This window comes from Melampsora larici-populina, assembly GCF_000204055.1.
Source record: "Melampsora larici-populina 98AG31 unplaced genomic scaffold MELLAscaffold_7, whole genome shotgun sequence".
Classification (NCBI taxonomy): domain Eukaryota; kingdom Fungi; phylum Basidiomycota; class Pucciniomycetes; order Pucciniales; family Melampsoraceae; genus Melampsora; species Melampsora laricis-populina.
The window spans coordinates 1,479,847-1,505,061 of NW_006768771.1; the positions used below are offsets into that span (position 1 = coordinate 1,479,847).

At 40.9% G+C, this 25,215-nt stretch overlaps 6 protein-coding genes across 6 annotated transcripts; 3 read left to right on the top strand and 3 right to left on the bottom strand.

Moving 5' to 3' along the window:
- Positions 1-48: 48 nt before the first annotated feature.
- Positions 49-1,626, bottom strand: MELLADRAFT_71168 (uncharacterized protein; the record flags this gene model as incomplete). The annotated part of the gene is made up of 7 exons (XM_007406906.1): positions 49-466; positions 549-972; positions 1,066-1,119; positions 1,193-1,221; positions 1,286-1,320; positions 1,385-1,503; positions 1,579-1,626. 7 exons carry the CDS (start codon positions 1,591-1,593, stop codon positions 327-329), a joined length of 816 nt encoding a protein of 271 aa, XP_007406968.1.
- An 8,091-nt stretch (positions 1,627-9,717) lies between these two features.
- Positions 9,718-11,859, top strand: MELLADRAFT_77065 (uncharacterized protein; the record flags this gene model as incomplete). The annotated part of the gene is made up of 2 exons (XM_007406793.1): positions 9,718-11,285; positions 11,395-11,859. The coding sequence occupies one exon, from the start codon at positions 9,743-9,745 to the stop codon at positions 11,243-11,245; it is 1,503 nt and encodes a 500-aa protein (XP_007406855.1).
- Positions 11,860-12,897: 1,038 nt separating this feature from the next.
- MELLADRAFT_103900 (uncharacterized protein) lies at positions 12,898-13,993 on the top strand (the record flags this gene model as incomplete). Its single annotated transcript, XM_007406794.1, has 7 exons — positions 12,898-13,014; positions 13,085-13,131; positions 13,270-13,390; positions 13,425-13,542; positions 13,670-13,689; positions 13,797-13,852; positions 13,927-13,993. The coding sequence occupies 7 exons, from the start codon at positions 12,898-12,900 to the stop codon at positions 13,991-13,993; spliced, it is 546 nt and encodes a 181-aa protein (XP_007406856.1).
- An 858-nt stretch (positions 13,994-14,851) lies between these two features.
- On the bottom strand, positions 14,852-17,052 carry MELLADRAFT_95298 (uncharacterized protein; the record flags this gene model as incomplete). The annotated part of the gene is made up of 5 exons (XM_007406905.1): positions 14,852-14,960; positions 15,037-16,004; positions 16,112-16,510; positions 16,594-16,887; positions 16,978-17,052. 5 exons carry the CDS (start codon positions 17,050-17,052, stop codon positions 14,852-14,854), a joined length of 1,845 nt encoding a protein of 614 aa, XP_007406967.1.
- A 4,132-nt stretch (positions 17,053-21,184) lies between these two features.
- Positions 21,185-22,137, bottom strand: MELLADRAFT_60920 (uncharacterized protein; the record flags this gene model as incomplete). Its single annotated transcript, XM_007406904.1, has 2 exons — positions 21,185-21,193; positions 21,334-22,137. The coding sequence occupies 2 exons, from the start codon at positions 22,135-22,137 to the stop codon at positions 21,185-21,187; spliced, it is 813 nt and encodes a 270-aa protein (XP_007406966.1).
- Positions 22,138-23,426: 1,289 nt separating this feature from the next.
- On the top strand, positions 23,427-24,310 carry MELLADRAFT_95299 (uncharacterized protein; the record flags this gene model as incomplete). Its single annotated transcript, XM_007406795.1, has 3 exons — positions 23,427-23,444; positions 23,576-24,076; positions 24,302-24,310. The coding sequence occupies 3 exons, from the start codon at positions 23,427-23,429 to the stop codon at positions 24,308-24,310; spliced, it is 528 nt and encodes a 175-aa protein (XP_007406857.1).
- Positions 24,311-25,215: the final 905 nt, after the last annotated feature.

Consider the following 25,215-nt stretch of genomic DNA (forward strand, 5'->3'; position numbering starts at 1 on the left):
GACAACCCATGGCTTCACTCAGATACCATACGGAGTCTAGGATTGATTGGTGACCAAAAGGGTGCCTGCTGGTGTATTCCTGACAGAGTCCTATCATGCCCTTTGCCACACTCTAAGTCCCAGAAGTAAGGCCAGGTATGAGGACAAATGTATTTTGAAAAGCAGGTGTTGAATATAGAACAGGACCAATCCAAAATTGCACCCCCAAGCATTCAAGAACATCACTCACCAATTGGTTTTGAGACAAAGGGATAGAATTCTTTACTGATCTTGTACATACGATGTCCAACAGAGAATGAAGATATTGTCCATCTTCCAATCATAAATCACAGCTCATCATGCTTTAAAGAAGGAGGGAAACTTCCTTCTGGGTCATCAGGATTGATATCTTTCCACGGAGGAAAATCTTGAGGTAAGTTTTCGGGAAGCAGGTCTGGTCGTTGAGTCTCGATGATACTCATCAATTCTAACGGGGTGCATAAAGGAGATAGATAGATTCATCAGATGATTGGTCTTGTTTGCGTTAGGCTTGAAATTGCCAAACAAACTATTTGATATTATCTCGTATCCTGCCGGAGTTAAATGAAGACCATCACAGAGGTAATCAGCCAGACCATGTTCAGATCTTTCGGCTGCGTTCGTGAGCGCGGTCCAGGTGTCCAAGACAGGCAGGCCTTCTTCAGCCGCGAGATTCTTGACATGATCGGCAAAAGAGGCCGTACGGTCAACATCACGGTCCATGTCTGCGGGTGTCCAATCTGGGAATCGACTGGCCAAGTCAGCGGCTCGTAAGGAGACTGAGATCGGAGGCGGTGTGATGAGGATAATCTGTGTTGGAGGTCCAGGAGCGGTTGCGATGTCATGGTCACGAAATATCTTGATTAGTTGTTTGAGATTAGCAGTGTATTGTTGCGCTTCCACGTGTTGAGGTCGATTTTGAAGCACAGCGTCGTTAGCACCGAGCCAAATGGTCTGGTTAAAGGAATAGAAAAGCACGAAGAGTCTATGTCAAGCATTGTAATCAAAAAGCATCGACTAGAATCATCGACTAGATCGGCACTTAACTACCAGCTTTTTCTTAGCGAAAACACGTCCACTAGATTCTTGACAGGGATAAAGCTGTTTTCGAAGTTGAGGTACAACTTCGTCAGTCAACCTAACCTCTGTTAAAGTGCGATAGTCGTGACTCCACCCTTTTAGCCACTTGAAGCGCCCAGATAGCTTTCACCCGATGTCCGATTAGTGTATTGCATCGGGAGATATATACGAGATGTAAGAGACGCACTATTATAGCCAGAGTATCCACGGTTCACAACATCCCTAAAAATCAATCAGCCTTTCAGCAAAGCTTCGGAAACGTAAGTAAGTTTAGAAAAAAGCTCACAGTTTACGCTGATACTGATTAGCCAAGAATGAACCTGTTCCACCAGCCTGCCAAGCCTGTTGTGTGATACTATCTCCAAACATCACCAACTCGTCCATCACGATAGGCTTTGCTTGAGTCTGATGCAGGGTTGAAGATCGCATGTTCAGGAGTAAGCAACCGACGGAAGGGATGAATGGGAGCAGCTGCTGTACTTTATTGTTCACCATTCCGGATTGGGGTCCTCACAGCGCCTTTCAACTGATCTGAAGTGTCCTTGACGTTTGTTGGGAATCGAGATAGAGCAGTGTCGATCTTTGTCGCGGCCGCATCGTCATACTTCCATGAAGGGGCCGGGTACTTCATGACCGGATATCCGATCGCCGAGTTTGCAGCTTATATGTCGGATTCAGATTTGCTGTGCCATTCCAAGAATGGTTGATTGCAAATTTAAAACATTCATCAGCACAGCAGATAAAAAGACCGTAACTTTTTCTGTAAGTTTTCTCGAGAATCAAATGAATCCCACCTGATGTGTGTGTTGACCACGGAGTGGCTTATATGTCAAATCCATTACTAAATGATGAGAAAAGGATGTTCTCGCCGCTAGCCATGAAAGCTGAATAACAATCATAAAGTATGTAGCAAGTGTATTGCAAAGGATCTACTAGTACAGGTGCATGACCCTCATTGGAGGATTACCTTCCTTCAATATTGCTTCATGCTTTGTGAAAAGAAAAAACTAAAAAAAGTATGAGTTTTGCACGGGAGAGAATTCTCAAATGTCCCCTGGAGGCTGCTCACGAATTGTTGGAGATAATCTCCTTTATGAGGGACCTGACTCTCAGCCCCTGGCAGGGGAGCATTCAAGGATGGTTGGAAATGGACAAAAGTGGGTGAAAATGTCTTTGGGCAAAATGGTGACAGCCTGTACAAACCCCCTACTGGCTGCAAGTATAATTCAATACGGATAGCCACTCACAGTTGTTGACCATCATGTTTGAGCTTCTTTGTATGTACTTGCAGGGAGAGAAGGCATATATAAGAACTTTGGCCAATGCAATGGCCCAGGAGAAGCGGTGAGAGAGGGTAACATGAGAAAAATTTGCTGAAGAGCTATGATACTGAGGTGTTAGATCATTAGCTCATAAATCATGACCAACCAACAAGCCTTCTTGTTTGTTTGTTTGTTCTTGTTTTTTCTCATTATCTATGATTTCAATCAGATGAGATCACTAATTTTGATATAACCTTAATGACTCTTGTTGATCTGGTACTCCAATTGCATTTGATCACCAACTTTGTTATGCTTGTTCAATATTTATTGCTATTTGATAACAACATCAATCACTTGGCTATTGCTTTTGAATATCTTCTTTTTGATCTAACAATACAAATTTTCTGTCATAGACATGAGGGAACCTATTCCACATAGTCCAAATCAAAGCAAAACATCCCAAGATAGTCCAGATCCCATGTGGTTTTGTCTGATCAGTGTATTGATTGAGGTGTGGTGACGACGGGACTAGGAATCTCACTAGTCCTTGTCCCACCTCGAAAAGCTCCCCGAAAGAGCAGGAGATTTCACAAGAGTGAAACTCTCCGCGTCAAGACTCTGCAAATCTACCTAACGTTGTGTAGGTTTGATTTGCCCTGGAGAATGACCGTTCAGGCACGGTCCTGAGGAGATCTAGTCATCCCTTGTTCCATCAGCCGCTGTTGATGTGCTTCAGGAACTATCTCCTTCTCCCACGCTTCCCTCCAGTCTCTTTCTCACGACAGTTTCTCATCTAGGAGCTTTTCTTTTCGCGGTTCACGAACCTTTTTCGAACCCACATGTCTCTGACATTCCCTCCCGCCCAGGTTCGAAGGGTTTCACCTCCCCGCTCTCATGTGTGCTACTCGACACGGAAGCTAGAGTTGGAAAACTTTTTAGTTTCCTCCAGCCTCGTGTCGAGTACGAGGTTCTTCTCCCGTAGCAAGCTACTGTAAGGGTTGTAAACCCTTCACTAGATTCACACAAGGAGGACGCCGTGGAACACACAGCGGGACAGGTTTCTAGAACCCGTGAGACTTTTAATTACAAAATCTATCAAAACTCAGTACTAAGACTGGTTCCAAAGGATAAGGGTATGGAAGTCAGTCCCAAATCGCTGCAACAATATATAAGCCATAGAATAAGAAATGAATAGAAATGAAATGAATATACGCTTACCTGGTTCCAAAGGATAAGGGTATGGAAGTCAGTCCCAAATCGCTAAGGAACCAAGCGTAGAGTTTGAAAACAAAAGATATATATAAAGAGTACTTTTAAGTCTAAGTGTTAATAATTAGATGTTGTTGAGTTAAGTATATGTAATGACCATAGGTCTTACAGCTACCCTCACCCTCGAGCTACCTCGAGGGCAAGTGTATCTAATGCGCATATACCTAGCATACTTGAGAAGACGTGTCGAAGACACTCCTTCCTGACCATTCTCTCCTTCCACACAGCTGGGAGAGGAATAGGACAAGGATTGCCTGAAACAATTATATATATTAACATGGATGGTATGAATAATCACAAATTAAGCAAATTATAGGTATAAAGCAAGGGCCTCATTTGTTGGAAAATGTTCATGTTTGGCATACTGCGTACAAGGTGACCAATAATTGATCTGTATGACTCACAGGCACATCTACGTGTTCTGCATGGGCAAGGTTAGTACATGTCATAGGTCATGTTTCCTTTTTTTACACTCATCTTTACAAGCAAGAAGAGAAACCTAGAGCAGCCTTCACTGCCACCAGATGTTGAACCAAATACTTCCAATATTCATTGATATAAGTACCCAAAACTGTTATAAACCCTTACCAATCTCCTCAACTAGTCCACATGTTGTGGATTACCGTGATCTTTCTGGTTAATGCCTGTGTCAAACAAAAAGACAAAGAAAAAAGCAGACAGAGAAACATTTGAGAAAAAGATTACAAAAGAAATATACACACCTTGAGCTCATCTATCACAGATGTGTGTAAGGATAGGTACAGATAGTTTTCTTCTTCAGCAGCCCACTTCCATCCAAAGATCTTGGACTCTGATTGAGCATATCTGAATGCTTGCTGGAGTGACAGATCCTCAATTTGTGACAACAGTATTGCATGATGTACCTGCCACATGGGAAGTAATAGATTTGAAACTTCAGTTTCCTCCTATTTAGATCTTTTGAGAGTGCTTTCCTGGGAAATGGAAAGAGGGTGTTTGTGAATGGCTGCAATGGCTAAAGCTTGATTGACACATCCATGGCCAGACATTCCTGTTTCATTTGTGATGAACCATCATGGTGGACCTTAAGGTTGGAGTTGGAAGTTAATGAAATCCATGACCTCTTCTTACACCATAAAAATTTGTAAGAAACAGGTTTCATTGATTTGTCCTATAGAAGAAACTACAGGAATCAGAGATTCCTGATCAGATCACAAACAACGTAAGTATCAGTCAATATATCTATGAGAAGCAAAAGGATCCGGAGAGATGATTGGCATGAAAGTGGAGTTGTTTGATGAAGAAGTTTTCAATAAAGATGTGTTTCTTTCATCCAATATTGCTGATAGCATGAAGAGAAAAAGAAACAACTACAATGAATAAATCATACCTGATCAGATCACAAACAACATAAGTATCAGTAAATATATCTATGAGGAGCCAAAGGATCCGGAGAGATGATTGGGATGAAAGTGGAGTTGTTTGATGAAGAAGTTTTCAATAAAAATGAAGAACAGAAAACTTCCACAGATCAGGATTTGATAAGCTTAGTTCAGCAATACATTGTGTGGTTAGGTTAGACTAGACAAAAGGTGTGAGTAAAACCCTGGAACAAAATACATAACACTGTAATAAGATGAAAGCGCATAACAAGAGAAAGAAATATAGATAAGTAAATGAAATTAAAATGTAATATGATGGTTTGGTTCCAACAGAAACAATCTTATAAATCATCATCAGTACAAGTCAAAAAGAGCCTATAAACATCATGAATGAGAAACAAGAAGCTCTCATCTTCTTTCTTGTGATATGCTGGACCCAATGGCAAAGACAAAGTTGATTTTGCATACAGAACACATGCCTCAGAATCTTGCTGGTGCACTCAGTTGTATTCCTTGTCAGAACCTTGAGTGAGATACACATTGGTGCACATGAAACAGAAGGTATGAGAAAAAAAGAAGTGAGAAACAATTCTTAGAAATGGATGATACAATACTGAAGTTGAAGCAAGAGAATTACAGGTGGTTCTGGATCTCTGTCTTGAGTCACTTTTTGTGTTTTATTCTTCTTCTTGTTGGTATCTTCAGCTTCATATTCATATTCATCTTCTGATGCATCATTTTGGTGTTTGTTCTTACTAGCAATGAAGAATAAGAGGGAGACTTTTTGCAACTAATGAAAGAACAGCAATCTTGAGGTGTGGGAATCATAGAGGGGTTTTGCATTAGGGTTATGATGTGATTAGATCTATGTGCTGGTGGTGGACCAGGATCTTTGCTTTGTGAGCTCCTCTGAAGAGGGATTGCCATGCCCAAGTGATGATTGTATTTTGGACTTGGGGTGAAAAAGAAAAAATCTTTCAACACAAAGCAGGCAAAAGATAGCTCACTGTAAACCAATCACAGGTTGAGCATGCACATGATGGGGTGGAAGGGTTTCCTGTCTGATCATCTCATCATGTATCCTATCAGTTGCATACACAGGATTACATCAGGATCTTCACCCTCAGGAGGTGAAGGGCAGTGCCACACTAACAAAGAATAACAGGCTAACATCCAATCTGAACAGCTGTAGCATAGATATATATATCCAGCTAACACTACAAACATAGTGAGGCCACATTAACAAAACTCAAAAGTGCTGGTTGTGTAGATCACCACATTTAACAGGAAGTGTTGGTGTAGGTAGATATGTGAAAATACTACACTACATTCAAACCCACACAATTGCATAATTTGGGGGGAACATCTGTCTATGCAATTTCACGGTTTATACAAAGTGAGGTAAAATACAGGATAGGTCAAAATGCATAAAGTTATGCATAAATGCGGAAATAGACCAAATACATAGCATTGTGCATTTTCACGGGCTAGGGTTAGGATTGAAGACCCAGGGCTAAACGTTTATGTATACTTAAGTGCATTCTTATCCTGTATTTGGGCTAAAAGCTATGCAGTTAGGCTTTTAGAGCATCCACAGTGGTGGGCTCCAAATCGGGGCTCCAAATCGAGCGAATGCAAATTTGGTGGGGCCCCAATTCAATCCGGATGCAGTTGTTTGGACTTCAAAAGTGTAGATTCTATGTGTTTACACACACTTTGAGATTGGTGCGTGTGGGCTTGCATGTGTGAGGTATGGGATTGAGCAAGTGCGGGAATTTGGAGCCCGGCTTTTTGTTGCCAAATTTGTAGCCCAAAGCTCGAAATTTGAAGCCGGCTACAAAAAGATTTGGCGATGGGGACTGCCATGGCACCAAAAAATCGGGGCTCAGTCACCAAATTTGGCAATAGCCCCGATTTGGAGCCCATCACTGTGGACTTAAGACCTGTTTTTTTTGAATTTTGAACTATGCATTATCATTTTTGACAAAATTATGCAATAAACTCACCTTTAATCCTGCACCAAGTTGGGGAAAGTCCTGGTCTATGCAAAATGGCAGCTTATGCAGTTGTGTGGGTATGCAATTGCACAGGTTTGACTGTATCAGTTTCACCAACACTTTGTTAGCAAAATTGATCCAGCATTGCTTCTCCCTTCATCCAAGTCCTTCTTATTCATTCTTGGGTGAAGGCAAGCATTTGACTTGTGGGATTGTGTTTGGATTCAAGGTTCATTTTTCAAATTGAAACCAATCCTGCTCTGACAGAATTGTGAGAAAAAAAATTCATCTATTTGTGAAAATCTTTGGAGCAAAGGAAACCTTCTTTGTTTGCTTCTTTGAGGCACTTGGAACTACTGATAAAAAACAAGGAACTTAAGGAATCCTCCCTCTGTGGGCTCTTGAAGTTTCAGGTTTTGGTGTAATTTTTGTGACAGACTGTAGCAGACTGTAGCACAACTATGGGGATTTTATTTGAAAGAAACTTACATTTGTTATGTCATGCTGGTAGCATCCTCCATCTAGAAAATACACAGCAGAATGCCATGTCTAATGTCAAGGGGTGATAAGAGGACATATGTACCTGCTGTCGCTGTCAAACTATTATGTGGTCAATCTTTGATCTTTGCCTCAAGTCTCTGATTCAACTACCTCTCACTCATCTCTCACTCACCAAGAGGAATTCCAACACAAAGCAAATCACTGTTGAGCCATATGTGTTGTTCCTTCAGGCATTTGACCAAAGATACAGCTTCCAGAAATCAGTGGGGGTGTTGGTTGAAATCCATCAGGTTCTGTTGGGCAGGCATTTGGATGTATGCAGATAGCAATGTGAATTGGAAATACAGTAAGATATTTTGTAAGATGGCTGTTTTTTTTAGACAGAAGACAAAGTAAATACAGTGGGGAATTACACCAAAACCTGAAACTTCAGGAGCCCACAGAGGGACGGTTCCTCGGATTCTTTGATTTTTTATTGATAGTTTGAAGGGCCTCAGGGAGGCCAAAAAAGTTTCTCTTTGGTCCAAGGATTTTCACAAATAGATGAAAAACATTTGTAAGGACGCCATTTTTGACCAGCCAAAATGCAATCCACCAGCCAAAATCTGCATTGCGGTCATAAGTCCATCGCTGCAGCTCGCTGCACTCGAAGTGTGCGAGAGTCAACGTGGGACTTTGTTGAGTCTAAATGTATCAATACTTCCAACGAAGTTCATGCTAGTCCATGTCGTCATAACTTGATGACAGTTTAGGACAGTTTCTAAGCAGAATGTATGCTTCTGGCGCCATGGAAGCCTACTGAAGCTTCTTCCGAGAGGCTGCTCGGGGATCTTTGGTCTGTTCAAGCTACATATTTACTTTCTTGGACGCGAGATAGTTGATTGAACTTGATCAAACGAGACAAGTTTTTGGCGAGCTCGTTTGCGACGTATGCAACTCTCTCTGCCCTTGAGGGCATAGGTCCACAACTCGCAGAAGACTGAGGCTTTTCTTGAAGTCTTAAGCATCCAAGAGCTCACGTGTTCGCATCGATTCGCATGTCTTGTGCACTGTTGGGTTGTTCTTGGTAGAGATCATCCACACACCGGTGCATTCACAAGCGATCGAGAGGTATGCAAAAGTCAGTCTCAAGACACCACCTGACACGACCTTCATGAACTGTAATACATAGGCTGTGATAGGTTTGTGTCTGATGTGAAGAAACGTAAAACTTCCGCTTTTCTACATATCTATGGAGGAGGAGAGCTCTAAGAGAGACCTGTTTTTAGACTCAAGTTTGTTGTATTTCCTTCTGTGCCGTTTCTCTTTCTTTCCATTGAGTCTCACAAAGAAGGCGTCAAATGTCTGAGACAAGATTATCTATGTAGACTTGTCACTTCACCATGGAACTTGCCTCTTTGACTCTGATTAGCTCACCATCACACTCTCACACCTGGCCACCACACTTAGTCATCATGCCACAGGCCAACCGACAATAGCCGACAATCCACGCCCATTGAGCAAAGTCAATCAAGCAGCTGTGACACACAGTAGCGCACAGTCTCCCATACATTCTTAAACACCTTTCTTTTTGAAGTGCTCTTTGATTCTTTCGAGAGAGGTGCTCAGAGTCAAGTCGTCCGCAAGGTTGATGCTTCATTTCCTTCCACTTTGCAAGCTGATTCATCGCGATATAATCGACAACTTCTCACGAGATCAGTTCGACATCCGTAACACCGCCACTGAATCCTCTAGCCTCAAACGAGAACTTTCACCTCTGGCACTTCCCGGCCGAATACCAAAGCTTGGATACCCGCGAATTGTCCTGCACGTAACTCAGTGACCTCAAAAGAGGGAAAGATTTTTGAAGGTGGGGAGGACCCCTGCACAAACACAGTGTTTATGACATATGCTGATGGAGTTGCAGATCTTGGCTTTAATTGTGGGCTTGACAGTTCCACTCGTATAAATATACCTGGACTTTGGTTTGCTTCTCCCAGTCTTTATAGTCCGTAGACCTTAAATCGTGAGTCCATTGCATCTGAGCAATTCCCACGTTTCTTTCATTGTGTCTCGGGCAACAAGGCGCAAAGGAATCAACACATTTCCCTCTCAGTCAAAAATCCCACATTGCTGTTGCATTCAAATTACCCATCGTAATCGTTCTCATCGATACTCTTTCACTCATTCATTGTGTTTCTATCTGTTTCTATTATCTCTAGGACGCTAAACTCTCAGTGGTTGATATCTGCGAGCCCGCGTGCAAGCCAAGATCATGAACTCGAAAGCTTCTCAGCGACCACATTCTTTATATGTCTCCTCACATTTCCCGCCTTCTTACCTGAGAGACATGACACCCTCGTCACCAGGCCTGCGTGGAAGGATCGGGGAACGTCGCACCCTTCACCATGAGACCGATCACACCGTAGACGAGTTTCGAAGCAAGCCGACCTTGAAATTGCTGATAGGCTCTTCGCAAGAAAGTGGTCCCAACGCGGCTCGCTCGAATTTTGACCCTACTCACCCTAGAGTCAATAGTGCATCCAATCTTTCTCCGTTTGCTCCCAACTCACCTAGTCATTTACCAACAACTTTGTTAAATCAGCATACTTCATCTACTTCATTAGTATCATATCCAGACCTACCTTCCCCTTGTTTTTCAATCAGATCAGATCGTCTTGAGAAGTCTCACCACAACATGCACAATATGCGCACTACCCACCGCCGTTCCGTCCATCCTGGATTCGATAGTCCAGCACATCCTGCCTTTGCTGCACCTCGTCCACGCCCTCGACCAAAGGGCAACACGCCAGCTGCACGTCCATACTCCTCTATCACCTTGGGAGGACGTCCTTTATCATCAGCATTTGGCGACGACACCCGTATCGTCACGGGTTTTTTAGCGTCAGCGCTTCCTCTCAGCGCCCGCCCGCCACCATTGCCAACTCGTCCTACACAGACCATGACGATTGATCAGTTGGAGCAACGTCATCGCCTCGCCCTTCAACGCTTGCAGGAGCCTGCTAATGCACACGCCGCTCGTAATCTTGGTAGCAATAACGCATCTCCTTTGTCCTCCCAGATCTCGTCTTCCAGAAACACATCACCACCTGTCTCAGCACATCGGACCAACCGCCGCGAAAAACCGCGTACCCTTATAGTGCTCGATAAAGATCAAGGTCAGATCGGCTCCGAGACTTCTGCTTCCAATGACGCTTCCAAGGAGAACAAGAAGCCAAAGCGATGGGCCTTTTTGCGATTTTTTGGCACGAGGGATGTTACTCCTCACTCGCCTCCTCCACCCGGAAGTAAGGCGTCAAAGAAGGATAAGTCAACAAAGGCAAGGCAATCGGACGGTAGCGAAAGCCACATACCCGTCCTTATACTATCGGGCGAATCTGGTTCTGAGGAGGCTGGAAGGCATCTCGACTCTGATTCCGATTCTGATGTTCCTCTGGCTCAGTTAAGACTTCGCCCACGACTACATAACAAATCATCCATGGCCACTGTCTGTACTTCATCCTCTAGTGTAAATTTACAACGAACCCCGAGGTATACACGTAGTCAGGTGAACATGTCACAATTTGGACATGCGCCTCTATCGGCCCCATCCTCGGGCTCGCATAGGCTCAGTATGCTATCAAGCGGCCCAGCAAATCATCACGAATCGATGGCTAAGAATCGCAACAGCATGTTGGTCCCTCCAGTTGGACATGGTACTTCAGCAATGTCATTACAGAAGCAGCTCAACAGATCATCAGCGTGGTTGACTTACTGAACGGACTTCAGTCTCTGTAGCATGGATACCAAAATTTCATGTAAGTTTATGTGATATAGTTAGACTTCTGATATACCCATTCAATGATCCTTCTTGTACTGATGCATTTCTTCTTTTCTTTACGTCTTTATCACCCAATTTTCTTTCAGTCAACTTACTATCTTAGACTACCACTGTCATAGCACGAATTAATCACCTTTGAAATTTAAATATATCATTCGATCATCGTCTTACTCTTAATTCCTCTGATTCTTGATTGCTTTACAATCTCGTCAACTCTTTTTGATCTTCATTGAGGATTGTCTCAGTAGTCGAATTTTTGCATATCTCATCTTGGTCTTCTATTCTCATCGTTAATCTTGCACGTAATAGGAGTATAGATAGTTTTTTTCTATTCTCAACAAATATTGCTCAAGTCAATGGTTTCTTTCAGAGTTTCGTTTTAGGTCTGATCTTACATGGGGGTTCAAACCCAGAATAGTAGTAGCAAATCTTGGTTTCAATCATTGTGATTTACTTACGGCGAAAAATTAAAGACCGCCGCTCATCTAAACTGAGATAGAATTGTAAAGTTTTTTGATGCTTGATAGTGTAGAAAGAGCATCAGCTTTCCCAAACCTACTAGAGCCCAATTGCTGAGCTTAAAGTCAAGCTTGCACCTGTTTGTGGAACATAAGAAGCGAAGACAGCCAAGCTTCATATTTCGGCGCATTTTATCATCTGCGACTTCCAGAGCACATTCACACATTTCACATGGAGATTCTAACTACAAGACAAATAGAAATGCAAAGAATGACTTGTATAGAATCAGATGATGTATCGTTCTTTCATATCATTTTGATTGTATAGTAGGAAGTCTCCTTTTTGAGTGCTACATACTTGATCAATTGTTTTAACAGACTGATGCATTTGTGAATAAAAATCTTGGAGTAACAAAATGCGATGCTGTTCTCCTTGATGTTTTGGTTGATTTGCAAAAGGCTGAGTATGAGTCGACTCGCTTCTTGATTGCTGTTTACCCCATCATCTTGGCTCAGCCTCCATATGACTTTTTACCGCTTCTGAGAGTACAAATTCAATATATATTATGATCTGTGCCTGAGACAAAGCCCAAAGCTTAACTAAGCCGAGCAACTTCATTTATCGTAGCCACCTTTCCAATTCTTGAGACGTTGGAGATCGCCAGAGACTATATATGTACGTCACCATGGCGTGTCCAGCAATAATGAAACGTCCTCATTGATTAAGCATATTTTGGAATCTCCCTCGGGGTCATGAGTCACCTTGAGGAGACCTCATTAATATATTGACGCGTTGATCTTGGTGTCTTCATTTGACCTTTTGATATTTATCTCCACCACCTGGTGATGATACTGATGAGCCTAACTTATTGGTAGAGGTGCGGAGGGATATGCACATTCAGCTTAGTTAATCATCAGTAATGGTAAAAAAGAATAAATACTCAGCTCTTCATTTCGACTTTACTCAACTTGCCCAGATTCATTCAATTCCTTATCTTCTTCAGACCACACAAAAACATTCTTTATTATTATCTTCATCACATCGGTAGACACCATCTACAATCACCTTTCTTTTTTTTGTTTACTTTAATTTTTGATCCACTTTCCAGACCAAAACATAAAATCACCTTCATGTTAACCTCAAGCTTCCTCCCCGGAGTTCTGACCTTTTTGGTGTACATCTTGACCATCAATGCCGCCGTGCTTCAACGACGTGCATTCACATTGAAGAGTTACCCCGACTTCCAGGTAGGCAGACTTTACGTGATATCCTTGAATTTAACTTTCAGATTCCTAATCATGACCTTTTCCTTATCAGATATCGACCGGTACCGCTGGAAAGGCTCAAGCAGCAGCAAATGCGGTGTAAGTTATCAGCCCGTCTTCATACCCAAAAACGACACGAAGCAATCACTACAAGCTTTCGCAAGCTCTGGCAGAGTTTATTGATCGTCTTTCAACCAAGCTTATCTAATTCTCACATCACCTTCTTTCATCATTCAGATTTGTAGATCCATTCAAGGGCGTCAATCTCGCGACTGCGAGTAGTACAGATTTGGCCAATGTAAACACCATGGCCAAAGCAGCTGTTGATGCAGAAGAAGACTTCAATAGTGCCATTGCGGTACGTGATCATGACTTTCATTCAAAATACGAAGAAAATCATTATATATACTGAAGAGGCAAAACAAAAACCTTTCAAGGCTACGTCGGATAGTGCAACTAAAGCTGCATTGAATGCTGGTAAAACTGTTAATAAAGTCTTGAAACTCACTGGTCAGTTGATTCTTTGTTCATCCTTCACTAAAACATTACATATCCTCAGGTAGAACACACCTTACAACTCGGGTTTATGTGACTGAATTGTTTCTGACGTGATTTCATTTGTGCGTTTCGATGGCAGGTGAGGTCCAAGTTTTAAACGTGAGCATTTTCCTTCCTTGAAGAATAAAATCGTGCTTAATTGTCCCTAAGGTTCACTCAAACCTCATATCTGATTGCTGGATTGAATTTGATTTGATCATTTATAGATTCAAGCTGCTCAAGGAAAGAACGTTGCAGCAAAATTAAAAACCGAACAAGCCAAGTAAACTCTCAATCTTTATTTTTACAAAAAACCAAAGCTCATGATACTAAAACTAACTTGAGAAATCATTATAGGTTAACTGAAAATTTAAAGAAGGATGCTGCTCAAGTTGGAGTCAAAATGCAATCCTTTTTAGATTGATTTCCATGGATTTTCAATCTCTTGTGGTTCTTTCTTCTTTCTTTGTAAACTTTTTTCAAGCTTTCAAATCACAAGGTTGCCGGTTCACAATCATTTATTGTTATCAAGTTTGATAATGTAGTGTTATCTTACCAATTTTAAACAATTATATAAAGTATCTCATTTTGCAACAAACGTCAGTTTCCGCTATGATAAACCGTAAGAGCCCGATGGTCTATGCTGTTTCAAATCTCTAAGATCGAGCATAAACCTTTGACCCCCAAACCACGCATGCATCACAAAGATATAATGTCCCACAAAGACAAGCTCAAAGAATTTCATAAAAATACCTTTCCCAGCATCTACCAAAAAAAAGAAATAAAACACATCCTAAGTTGACAACCAATAAAGAAAGCCGTATAAAAAGACTTTAAAAAAGCTTAACACTTTTCTCACTTCAAAGAATATGTTTAATTGATCAAAGAAAGATGAACTGAACAAAAGAAAGTAATCGTGTAGATGTATGTTCTTTTCGGTAAAAGATTTTTACAAGTCACTCTAACTTTTATATGAAACAAAAACAAGTAATAGTAATCAAGAGTTTTTTCTTTCTTTCTTTCTTTAATATGTAAGATAAACTAAACACTAATAATTACAAAAAAAAAAGAAAAAATCAAGCCAATCTTTATCTCATACCCCTTTTCACAACATAAAAAAGTCATTTTATTTAAAAAAAGTTGACAAACCATCAATTTTTTCAAACAAAATGTATGTATGAGATATTATAAGAGTCTAAAACTTTGTATGATTTTTTTTAAAAAAAAAGTTAAATTGCAGAAGAAGAAAAACAAGATTTGAAATCAAAAAGTTTGAAGAAAATTAAACCGTTTTAATAATTGTAGTAGCAATATGATCTGACATTTGTTGTGGTGAAGTAGTTGCAGTAGTTGCACCACTAAGAACAGCTTTAAGTAAAGAAGTTGTAGAACTATAAAAAAAAAAACATCAAACAAGTCAAAACTTCAATCTTCATCACTCATTCAGAAAAAAAAAATCCCACTTACTCATTATCAACACCTACACCCCAAACAATTCTACCTTGTTGATCTTTTAATTCAAAGTAAGAAGCCGCTTTGGTTTCACTACCCGATCCAATTGAGTTTTCAGCATAAGTGACTACATCTAATAACATACCTGAATGATTTTTCAATGCATCAAGCATAGCACTAACTGGTCCATTTCCAACACCTGAAATCGTGACTTCAACTCCATTATCTTTAATATTCGCTTTAACAATCTTACGTGGAGTTGGATCTGATGATGTAGTTTTTTCAATCGAATTCGAAATCGAATAATCAATCAATTCATATCGTCCTTCATTTCCTTCTCCAAAATGATAAGCTGTTTGAAATGCTTTAGTGATATCTCCTACTGTCATTTCTCGACCTGTTCGATCTGCTAAGTCTTGTACGATCCCATAAAACGAAACTTGCATCTTTCTAGGTAAATCAAGTCCAAGTGATTCGAGTATAAGATAAGCCACACCTCCTTTACCAGATTGAGAATTGACTCTGATGACTGCTTCATAATCACATCCGATATCATGTGGATCGATGGGAAGATAAGGCATATTCCAAACCGATGGTCCTGAACTTGAGTTTTGTAATCCGAATCCTTTCTTAATAGCATCTTGATGAGATCCACTAAAAGCTGTAAAGACTAATTCACCAGAGTAAGGATGTCTTGGATGAACAGGTAAATCATTACATTCGGTCACCACATCTATTACGTTTTTGATATCACTAAAATCAAGTTGTGGTGAAAGTCCTTGTGAATACATATTTAATGCTACCGTTACTAAATCTACGTTTCCAGTTCGTTCTCCATTTCCAAATAAACATCCTTCTACTCGATCAGCTCCTGCTAATAAACCTAATTCTGTGGCTGCAACACCTGTTCCTCGATCATTATGAGTATGAAGACTGATATGACAATGTTCACGATCTGAAATATTTCGAATAAAGTACTCGATCTATCGGACAATTGCCAACACATACATTTTTTTCGAAAAAATACAAAGCATTAGAATTTCAAAACCAAGATTCTGATCAAAAAATCAACATGAAAGATTAGACTCACCTGATCTGCATAAACATTGGGTGTAGCCACTTCAACAGTAGCAGGTAAATTAAAAATAATCGGAGCCGAACTTTTCATATCTTTACCTTTAAACCAAGTCTCTTTAACCGCTTCACAAATCTCAACAGCAAATTCCGGTTCAGTTTGAGTAAAAGTTTCAGGTGAATATTCAAATTGCCATTTAGTTAAATCACCTCTAGAAATCGCTTGATCTGATAAATTTCTAACTAATTCAGTATGTTTAACAGCTAATTCAATCGTTTTAGATTTAGATGCTTGAAAAACGGTTTTTCGAAATAATGGTGATGTGGCATTATACATATGAAAGATCACATTCTTTCCATTTCGTACAGCTTCAAATGTTCTTTTAATTAAATCTTCTCTTGCTGGAGATAAAACCTAATGAAAATCATCAAAATTCAAAAATCTAATCAGAAAATCATATAAACTCAAACAAAAAAGGAAAAAATTAAATCTCTTACTTGAATTGCAACATCATCCGGTACAAATTTCTTTTCGATTGACATCTTTCTAACAAAATCAAAATCTGTATCACTAGCAGCCGGAAATCCAACTTCGATTTCTTTGAAACCACATTGAATAAGTAATTCAAAGAATTTAGTTTTTTGTGAAACGCTCATTGGATTCACAAGTGATTGATTTCCATCTCTTAAATCTACGGCACACCATCTTGGTGATTTTTCTATCGTTTTATTGGGCCATTGTCGATCTGGTAAATTTACAATTGAAGCTGGTTGATATTTTTCATATGGTTTCTATTTTTTTTGTACAATCAAAAATGGTGATGTAAAAAATCATCAGTTTTTTTATTTTGATTCGTTATTTGAATTAAATATTTCACTTACCTTTGTCATTTGAAGTCTAGAACATGATCCTTGAATCCTTCTCAAAGGAGTAGGTTTGAATGCTGATCTAATCATGATCACCCTACTGATCCACCTAAATCAAGTTTTCACTTTTTTTGGGTATCAAATCAGAAGATCTCTAGAATAAAAAAAAGGTAGGATAATCGTAAATCTTGATAATGGTTCTTGAAGATGAAGTTGACTGAAGAAAGAAGTTCGATTGGTTAAACTGAATAGGATGAAATGTTTGAGTCAAAAAAAAAAACAATTGAACAGTCGAACCCAAGAAATACAAAAAAAAAAAACTTGATGGCGTTTAAAATTTACACAACATACATCAGCTCCACATGTAATGTAAGGGCTCGCGTCTAGGGATCTGGAGAGCATAGCTCTAGGTTAGGGTCACTAGACTTTTAAGAGTGTTAAAACTACGTTAATAATTCGATAAAGAAAAAGGGAAAACAATGTGAAACACTACTACATATTTATATACATATAAAACTATTATTTTATCATTTCCAATCCTTAACATCTATCATTTTCAAATGTTTCTATTTCCTTTTCCTAAATCGTTATTTCCAACATAACTAGATTTTATTCTAAGTCTTATTACATATTTTATTCTTAAGTTCGTTTACATATTTGAGTTTATTACAATAATAATTGCCGTCTATCCTAAAGAAATCCCAACGCCGCTTGATAACCCATTGAAAATCGAGAATCTAAAAGCGTATTTGGGCAAGGAAATTGTGTGTATTTAGCGTGAAAATTTGATATAAACAAATCTAAATCTGAAGAAATATCTGGAAGGGAAACCCAAGTATCATCAGACACTGGTCTTCCCAACCACCTTATCAAGTACTCCGGAGGCGCTTTTCCTCTCTTTCTATAGTCCAGGATTCCAGAAACGTGCCTCCAGTCATGTGTTTTTGATACGGGTTTATTTTGAATTTTGAGTATTGAGTCTCGACCTCCTACTGAAGGAGGAACATAAGGCGTGATGAGAGAAATATTAAACACAGGATGTAATCTGGAATAAGAACTCCCCAAATTTAATTTCACTGCGTTTCGTCCAACCATATGTAACACAGGAAATGGACCAATTCTGCGATAATCGAGTTTAGAAGAGGGTCTGGCTGAGGTTATATTCTGTCTTGATAACCAAACTAGATCTCCAGGAGAGTAAGTTGGAGCCGGCCGCCGATGTTTATTATATTGATCAGCCTGTGCCTGCTTTGCATGTTGTAAAGATAAAAGTAAATTTAATTGATCTGCCTCTAATTGTTCTACGAATTTGTCCGCATGCGGGACTCTTGAGAATTCCGTAAAACTATTCGCACGAGGATGAAAACCTTGCCAAGCAAAAAAAGGGGTGAGTTTCGAAGATGTTGACACAGTGTTATTAAAACAAAACTCAGCCATTGGTAGCAAATCCACCCAATCATCCTGCCTATAGCTAATGAAATGTCGAAGATAAGATTCCAAAGTCTGATTGGTCCTTTCCGTCTGTCCATTCGTTTGTGGATGAAAGGCAGTTGAGGGAGCCGGCTGGATTCGTAATTGTCGTTGAACAGCGGTCCAAAACGCCGAAACAAATGTCGAACCTCTGTCTGAAATGATTTTATCAGGATACCCATGATAGCGAAAAAATTGAGAAACAAATAAAGAAGCCAATTGCGGAGCGCTCATCGATTCCCTACATGGAATAAAATGAGCGCCTTTAGTGAAATAATCCGTGATAACCAAAATAGAGTCACAATTAGAAGACAAAGGTAGTTTAACAATAAAATCCATCCCTATCGTGCTCCATGGACGATCAGGGGTTGATGAAGGAATCAGTTCTCCCTGCTGATTATGAGTTGACCTTTTCGTCCTCTGACAAGAGTCACAGCTGCGAACGAATTCAATAACATCTTTTCTGAGCGTCTTCCATCCAAAGGTCCTGGTGATTGCATTTATCATATGTGCAGTGCCAGGATGCCCCATGGACGGCAAATCATGAAACGCAGATAATATTTTCTGTCGCAGAGGAAGAGGTACAAATAACCTGTCACGGAACCACCATAAACCACCACGAAAAGTGAAAAAAGGAGGGGGGGGCTTAGAGCCATCAATGCCTTCATAGTCTTTATAAGAATTTATAAGAAGGTCACGCGTCTGAGAAGAAGGAATAATGAAAGTGGTGTCGATTGAGCAAACCAAGACTCCATCCTTTATCATATAGGGTTTCAATAGAGTCATACGGTTTAAATTGTGAGAAGTAACTTCGAAATCAGATCTTCGTGATAGTGGATCTGCCGGATTCAGTTTACCCGGTGTGTGAAGTATTTGAAAATGAAAAGAACTTAAATATGAAGCCCAACGTGCTTGTCGCGGTGTTAACTTCTGAGAAGTCATGAAATATCGAAGATTTGCATGATCAGAAAACACGGTGACAGGTGTTGGAGTACCTGTCAACCAAGCACGCCATTCTTCAAAAGACTCCACGATAATCCCCAATTCCTGATCATGTACCTGCCAGTTGCGTTCCGCCGGGGTTAATTTACGTGAAAAAAAAGATACAGGTAGCAAATTACCTTCCCCATCAGGCTGAGAAAGGATAGCAGCCATAGCAAAACCAGAGCAATCCACCTGTAAAGAACGAGGTTTGTCAAAATCAAAATGGCAAAGTAGCGGAGCGACTGTAAAAGCATGTAATAATTTTTTGAAAGAAGAGAAACACTCAGGAGCGGCTAATCCAGCCACGACGTCAACATCCTTCTGAGTTAAAGATGTAAGGGGAGAAGCTAAAGCAGAAAACTGATGAATAAAACGTCGGTAAAAGTTTGTGAAACCTAGAAACCTATAAAGTTGCTTAGAATTCACAGGATAAGGCCAATCAGTAATAGTTTTCAATTTGGCAGGATCCATTCGTAACCCGCTACTTGAAATCACAAAACCTAAAAAGATAACTTCTGTTTGATAAAATTGGCATTTCTCAGGTGATATATTCAGCTTGTGGAGTTGTAACTTGCTTAAAACATCAGTAATATGTTTTTCATGGTCCTGTCGTGTTTTAGAAAAAATCAAAATATCGTCAATGTATACAAAGCAAAAAATACCTAAAAATTCGGACAAGACAGATTGAATAAAACGTTGAAAAACAGCAGGACCATTAGCCAAACCAAAAGGCATAACTAAACATTCAAATAATCCCCAAGGAGTCCTAAAAGCCGTTTTCCATTCATCTCCTTCTCTTATTCTGATAAAATTGAAAGCTGATTTTAAATCTAATTTAGTAAAAAATTTACAACCTGAAACTCTGGTCAACAAATCCCCTAACAAAGGAATGGGAAAAGAGTCATGAATGGTTATGGAATTTAAAGATCTATAGTCCACACATGGCCTATTCTTCTTCCCCGGTACCTTCACAAAAAAAATCGGAGATGCAGCTTGAGACGATGAATGCCTAATGTTACCCTTCTCCAGCTGACCATCAATCCAATCCTTCAATTCCACCTCATCCGTCTTCGAAATTAAATAAGATCCACCATAAGTGGGTACTGCTCCGTCCTTCAGATTTATTGCCATATCAAATCCAGGTCGGTGAGGAGGTAAACTCGATGAAGCCTGTTGTTCAAACACATCAGCAAACCGTTGAAATTCAACAGGAATTGACTGTATGAAAGAATGTGAAAGAGGATGGATAACAGTAGAAGAAGATAAAAATTTTGAAGACAAGGTAGATAAATATTTACCAGTTAATTGCGGGAAATCATCATTAACTGGGGACTCCAATCGAAGAGATGGTCCACAACCCCCTACCCATCCTTGGTGACATCGTAACCAATCCATTCCAAGAATTAAGTCATAACCACCAAGAACAGTAACATCTAATTTGATGTTTGAGTTAAAAAGTTGTTGAGATGTATCAGAGATAGATAAGCCGCCTTGCCAAAAATGCGTCACAAGACCGTCTTTTCCCGTGGATCCATCAAAAGTGACACACTTCAAAGGAAATTGGCGAGGTGCGATTTGAAAATTATGTTTTTGAACAAATGATTTATTCAAGAAACTTCCGGAGGCGCCAGAGTCGACGAGCACTTTAGCCGAAAAAGTCACACCATTTTCCACCAGATTAACTGACAAAATAAGGCGTGAGTCGGAGATTGAGGAGTTGTTAAAATGAATAGCTGAGATTGACGTCTTGTCCACCGTATCCGTGACATTAGTAGGACTAGCTGAATCATCAATACCGTCATTAGTAGGATTGAACATAGGTCGTGCATCAAAAGAGAAATTTTGAGACAAATTTTGAGAGTTATCGTAATAGGTAGGCTGGTCGATATTTTGATATTCGGAGAATAAAGCCGCTACCTGCTGGGTAGGATCCGTAACGCCCAAAGCCGGAGGCATTCCCATTGCAACAGGTAATCCTGGATGGTGAAGAGGAGTGACACCCTGAGTCGGTGGGCCAAACTGAAAAGGTTGCATATGAGGAGGTTGGTGATAAATCGGAGCCATCATCGGTACTTGATAAAATCCAGATGAAACATTAGGAGCATGCTGTAACGCATGTGAGAATTGTTGATTAGGGACTTGAACCGAATGAGCTTGTTGTCGTTGAACTCGCGCAGCAGGAAATCGATGAGGTGATGAAGATACAGCCGCTACTACGTTCGGTCGACTTTGATTATGTTGCATAAATGATTTGATTTCTTGAGTAGTCTTCGGAGGTGGATTAGGACAAGGGATACTCCTTCCATCCGGTCCTTTGTGCGTCGAGTCGTAAGCTCTCAAACATTTATGACACATCGTACGCGCATGACAGAACTTGATAAAGGATCCAAAAGAAACTCCATTAGGTAAAGGAGGAAAAACTCTACGCGAATCTGCCGCATTGACATCAACGTCCATAGCATTCGGGTCGCGAGGTACTTGGACAATAGGAGGTGAGGACGCCGCACGTTGCATAACATTGGATTGTCCTAGAGAAGCATTGTTAGCACTAACATGCATGACTTGCTCAGATGCCAATAAAGCTACCGCTTGTCGATCTTCCACAGTAGAGCACTTAAACCAATCCGGATGTTTTAACGCCCGATCCTTAACATCAGGACGCAAACCTGAGGTAAAAAGATTTTTCAGGACGACACCAGAGAGTTGTAATTGAAAAGCCATCGAGTTGAATCTAGAGATGAACTGGCTAACTGGTAATTTGCCTTGCTTAAATGACTGCAACTCCAAAAATAAGCGCTCTTCCGCGAACTTATCACCAAACTTATTCAAAAATTCTTTAAAAAACTTTGACAATGAACTTAACGTATCAATAGTAAAAGGAGTTGGAATGATAGAGAATTCATCGGCATCTGATACACCGTTTTCTCGATCGTTGAGCCGCAATAAGCTCATCCACCAATCGTGAGGGCCAGAAGCAATAGGAAAATGTTTAGATACCCAAGTGATTCGTCGGTCGTCTGAAGCAAAACTTGCCGAATTTGCAAATAATGAATCTCGAACTATACCGACAAATCCCGGAACTTTGCGAGGATCGGAACCATCAAAAGTAACACCAGGAAGGACTTGAGGTTCTTGAGGACTTTGAGTAACAGTGATTGCTGGTAAATTAAGCTTAAAAGATTTGAGCTCGTCATCTAATACATTCAAACAGTCTCTCTTTGTTTTAGCAAATCCGTCACTTAAACCGTCATTAATTTTCTGTTCTAAACCTTGCAGAGAAAATTTATCCTTAAATTCATTACGAATAGTAGTTAGAACATCCGCTTTTACCTGAATCATTGAAGTTTTGAGTAGAGCCTCGATAGATGCAGATGCTGTGTTGTTTCGTTGATCAATTAAAGCGTTGACATTGGTGTTAAAGGTTTCAAGACGTTGATCAATTAAGGAGTTGACATTGTTATTGAATGTTTCGAAACGTGGTTCTAAATATCGAGAAACAAATTGTTGTTCTTGAGATGAAAGGACATATAACGGAGCCGGATTTGGGTTAGGATTTGAGGTTGGATGAGACATGATCAATAAATGTAGAAAAAATATCGATGACAAATGCAACACAAATTGTAAGTGAAAAAGATAAATTCTTAAAGCTTTAAAATAGGATCGCACTATTTGGCGACCGGTCGGGTTTAACCCGACGCCCGCTTTTTTCGGTACAATACCCGCAACTATAAGAGTTTACCCGGTCCGCCCCAGCCAAATTTCCCCGCAGCCGCAGCGATGCGGGCGCCAAATAAAGGCCAAATGGTAACCGGGCTGAGGGTTACGATAACTGGGCTCCGGTCAAACCGGGCATATGATTTCACCCTCCCTCCATCATCCAAACCGGGCTGTGACGACGACCACCCTCACCTCTTCCCATATCTACCCTCCCTCTCTCTCTCTCTCTCAACTGGACTTTAGGTACGATCGAAGCGTCCAGCTCTTCTCCTTCTGGACGGAATCCATCCATTATGCGACGCCTCAATATGGTAAGTGGTGTTTCACCTTGCGTCTTTTTTCACTCCTCTCCTCTCCTCTCCTCTCGCTCGATATGTCCTTCTCCTTCTTCCTTCTCTCATTCCACACTGACTGACACCCACCCTTCCCTTCACGTCCTTAGTCGAACGTCGAGGTCTGGCTCCCCCCTGAAGAACTTTTATTCTACCTTCGCTCTCATCACATCTCTCATATCTTCATTATCATGACCAACAATCAGGAAGCATCATCACTTGCTTCCAAAGGCACTACACAACCGTACTTACCACCCTTCGCTGGGAACTCACCATTCCCACATCCCTACATGTATCCGCCTCATGGGTATTGGTCTACCCCCACACCATCTCTTCCTTTCACGTACCCTGGAAACCTCATTCCCACCTTACCCAACGATCTCGATCCCAAGGACCCAATCAGTTACCCCTACATGGACCCCCCATACCCGATGTACGGATATCATCAGTCATCTCCATTTCCTTCTCAACCACCTCAACCTACGCCACCTCACGGATATCCTCACCCTGGATATCGTCAACCACCGACTACGTCTTCTCAAACTCAACCTTCTCTTCCCCAGCCCAACGTGATTGACTCACGCCAACCGAAGCAAACAGTTCCTTCCATTGTCACCCCATCTAGTGATTTAATCAACTCGCAAACCTCAACTTCATCGATTCGAACGATTCCCGATGGGCCAGCCAACATCACGGATGTTCAGGATTCCGCCGAAGACGAATTCGACGACGATGAGTTGCTTGAAGATCTTCAAAATGAGCGCGATGAGGACTGGCCCGAAATAGGTCAGTATCTTCATCTTGCCGTGTGTACCGTGTGTGTTTTAAAAAAATAGATGAACTGACTCGCCTGAATGTTGGCCTTCTCTTTTGGATGCTTACGAATAGGCGTTGAACCGGTCAAGACCATGCTCTCACCAGTATTTGGCAAGGAGTTCAAAGGCATGGTCAGTGGAATGATGTACATCAACGCGGTGGCTCGTCATCAAGGATATGGTCTTGCGATCAAAAGTCACAAGACCGAAAAGCACCAAAAGGTTAGAACCTACTTTCGATGCTCGCTGGGACGGCCGGTCAACTCAGTGGCCACGGTTAGAGCTAGTTCGACCAAAATGACAGATTGTCCATACGAGGTGTCACTTAACTACCACTCTCGAATAGACCGATGGGTTGTTCAGCGTGACCCCAAAAACTCGGCCAAGCATGAACACAATCATCCGGCTTTCGATAAACCTAACAACTTTTCCAAAAATTGTCAGTTCAGTGCCGAAATCCTACGTCAGATGGAACTCTTAGCATCAGCTGGTTGTCGAGCAGCTCAGATACGAGCACTACTCCAATTCGAACCTGGATCCGAGCCGTTAGTGCGCGACATTCGTAATGCCCTCTCTCGTCAACGGGACGTCTGGCTCGCTGGACGGTCACCCATCCAAGGATTGTTCGATTTGATCACGGATCATAAATGGGCCTTTCGCACGACTACCTCCCCAGATGGAACTCTCCAATCGCTGTTTATGGCCCACCCTAAAGGCATCGAAATGGCACGGCGGTTTCCTACAGTCATAGGCCTGGATTGCACTTATAAGACCAATCGATTCAACCTACCGCTACTTCATATCGTCGGCACCACCAACACGCACAAGACCTTCACGGTGGCGCTCTGCTTCATGCACAACGAAGTCGAAGAACGGTACGTTTGGGCATTGGAACAACTTAAGTCAATTGTATTCAACGGCGATTCCGAAGACAG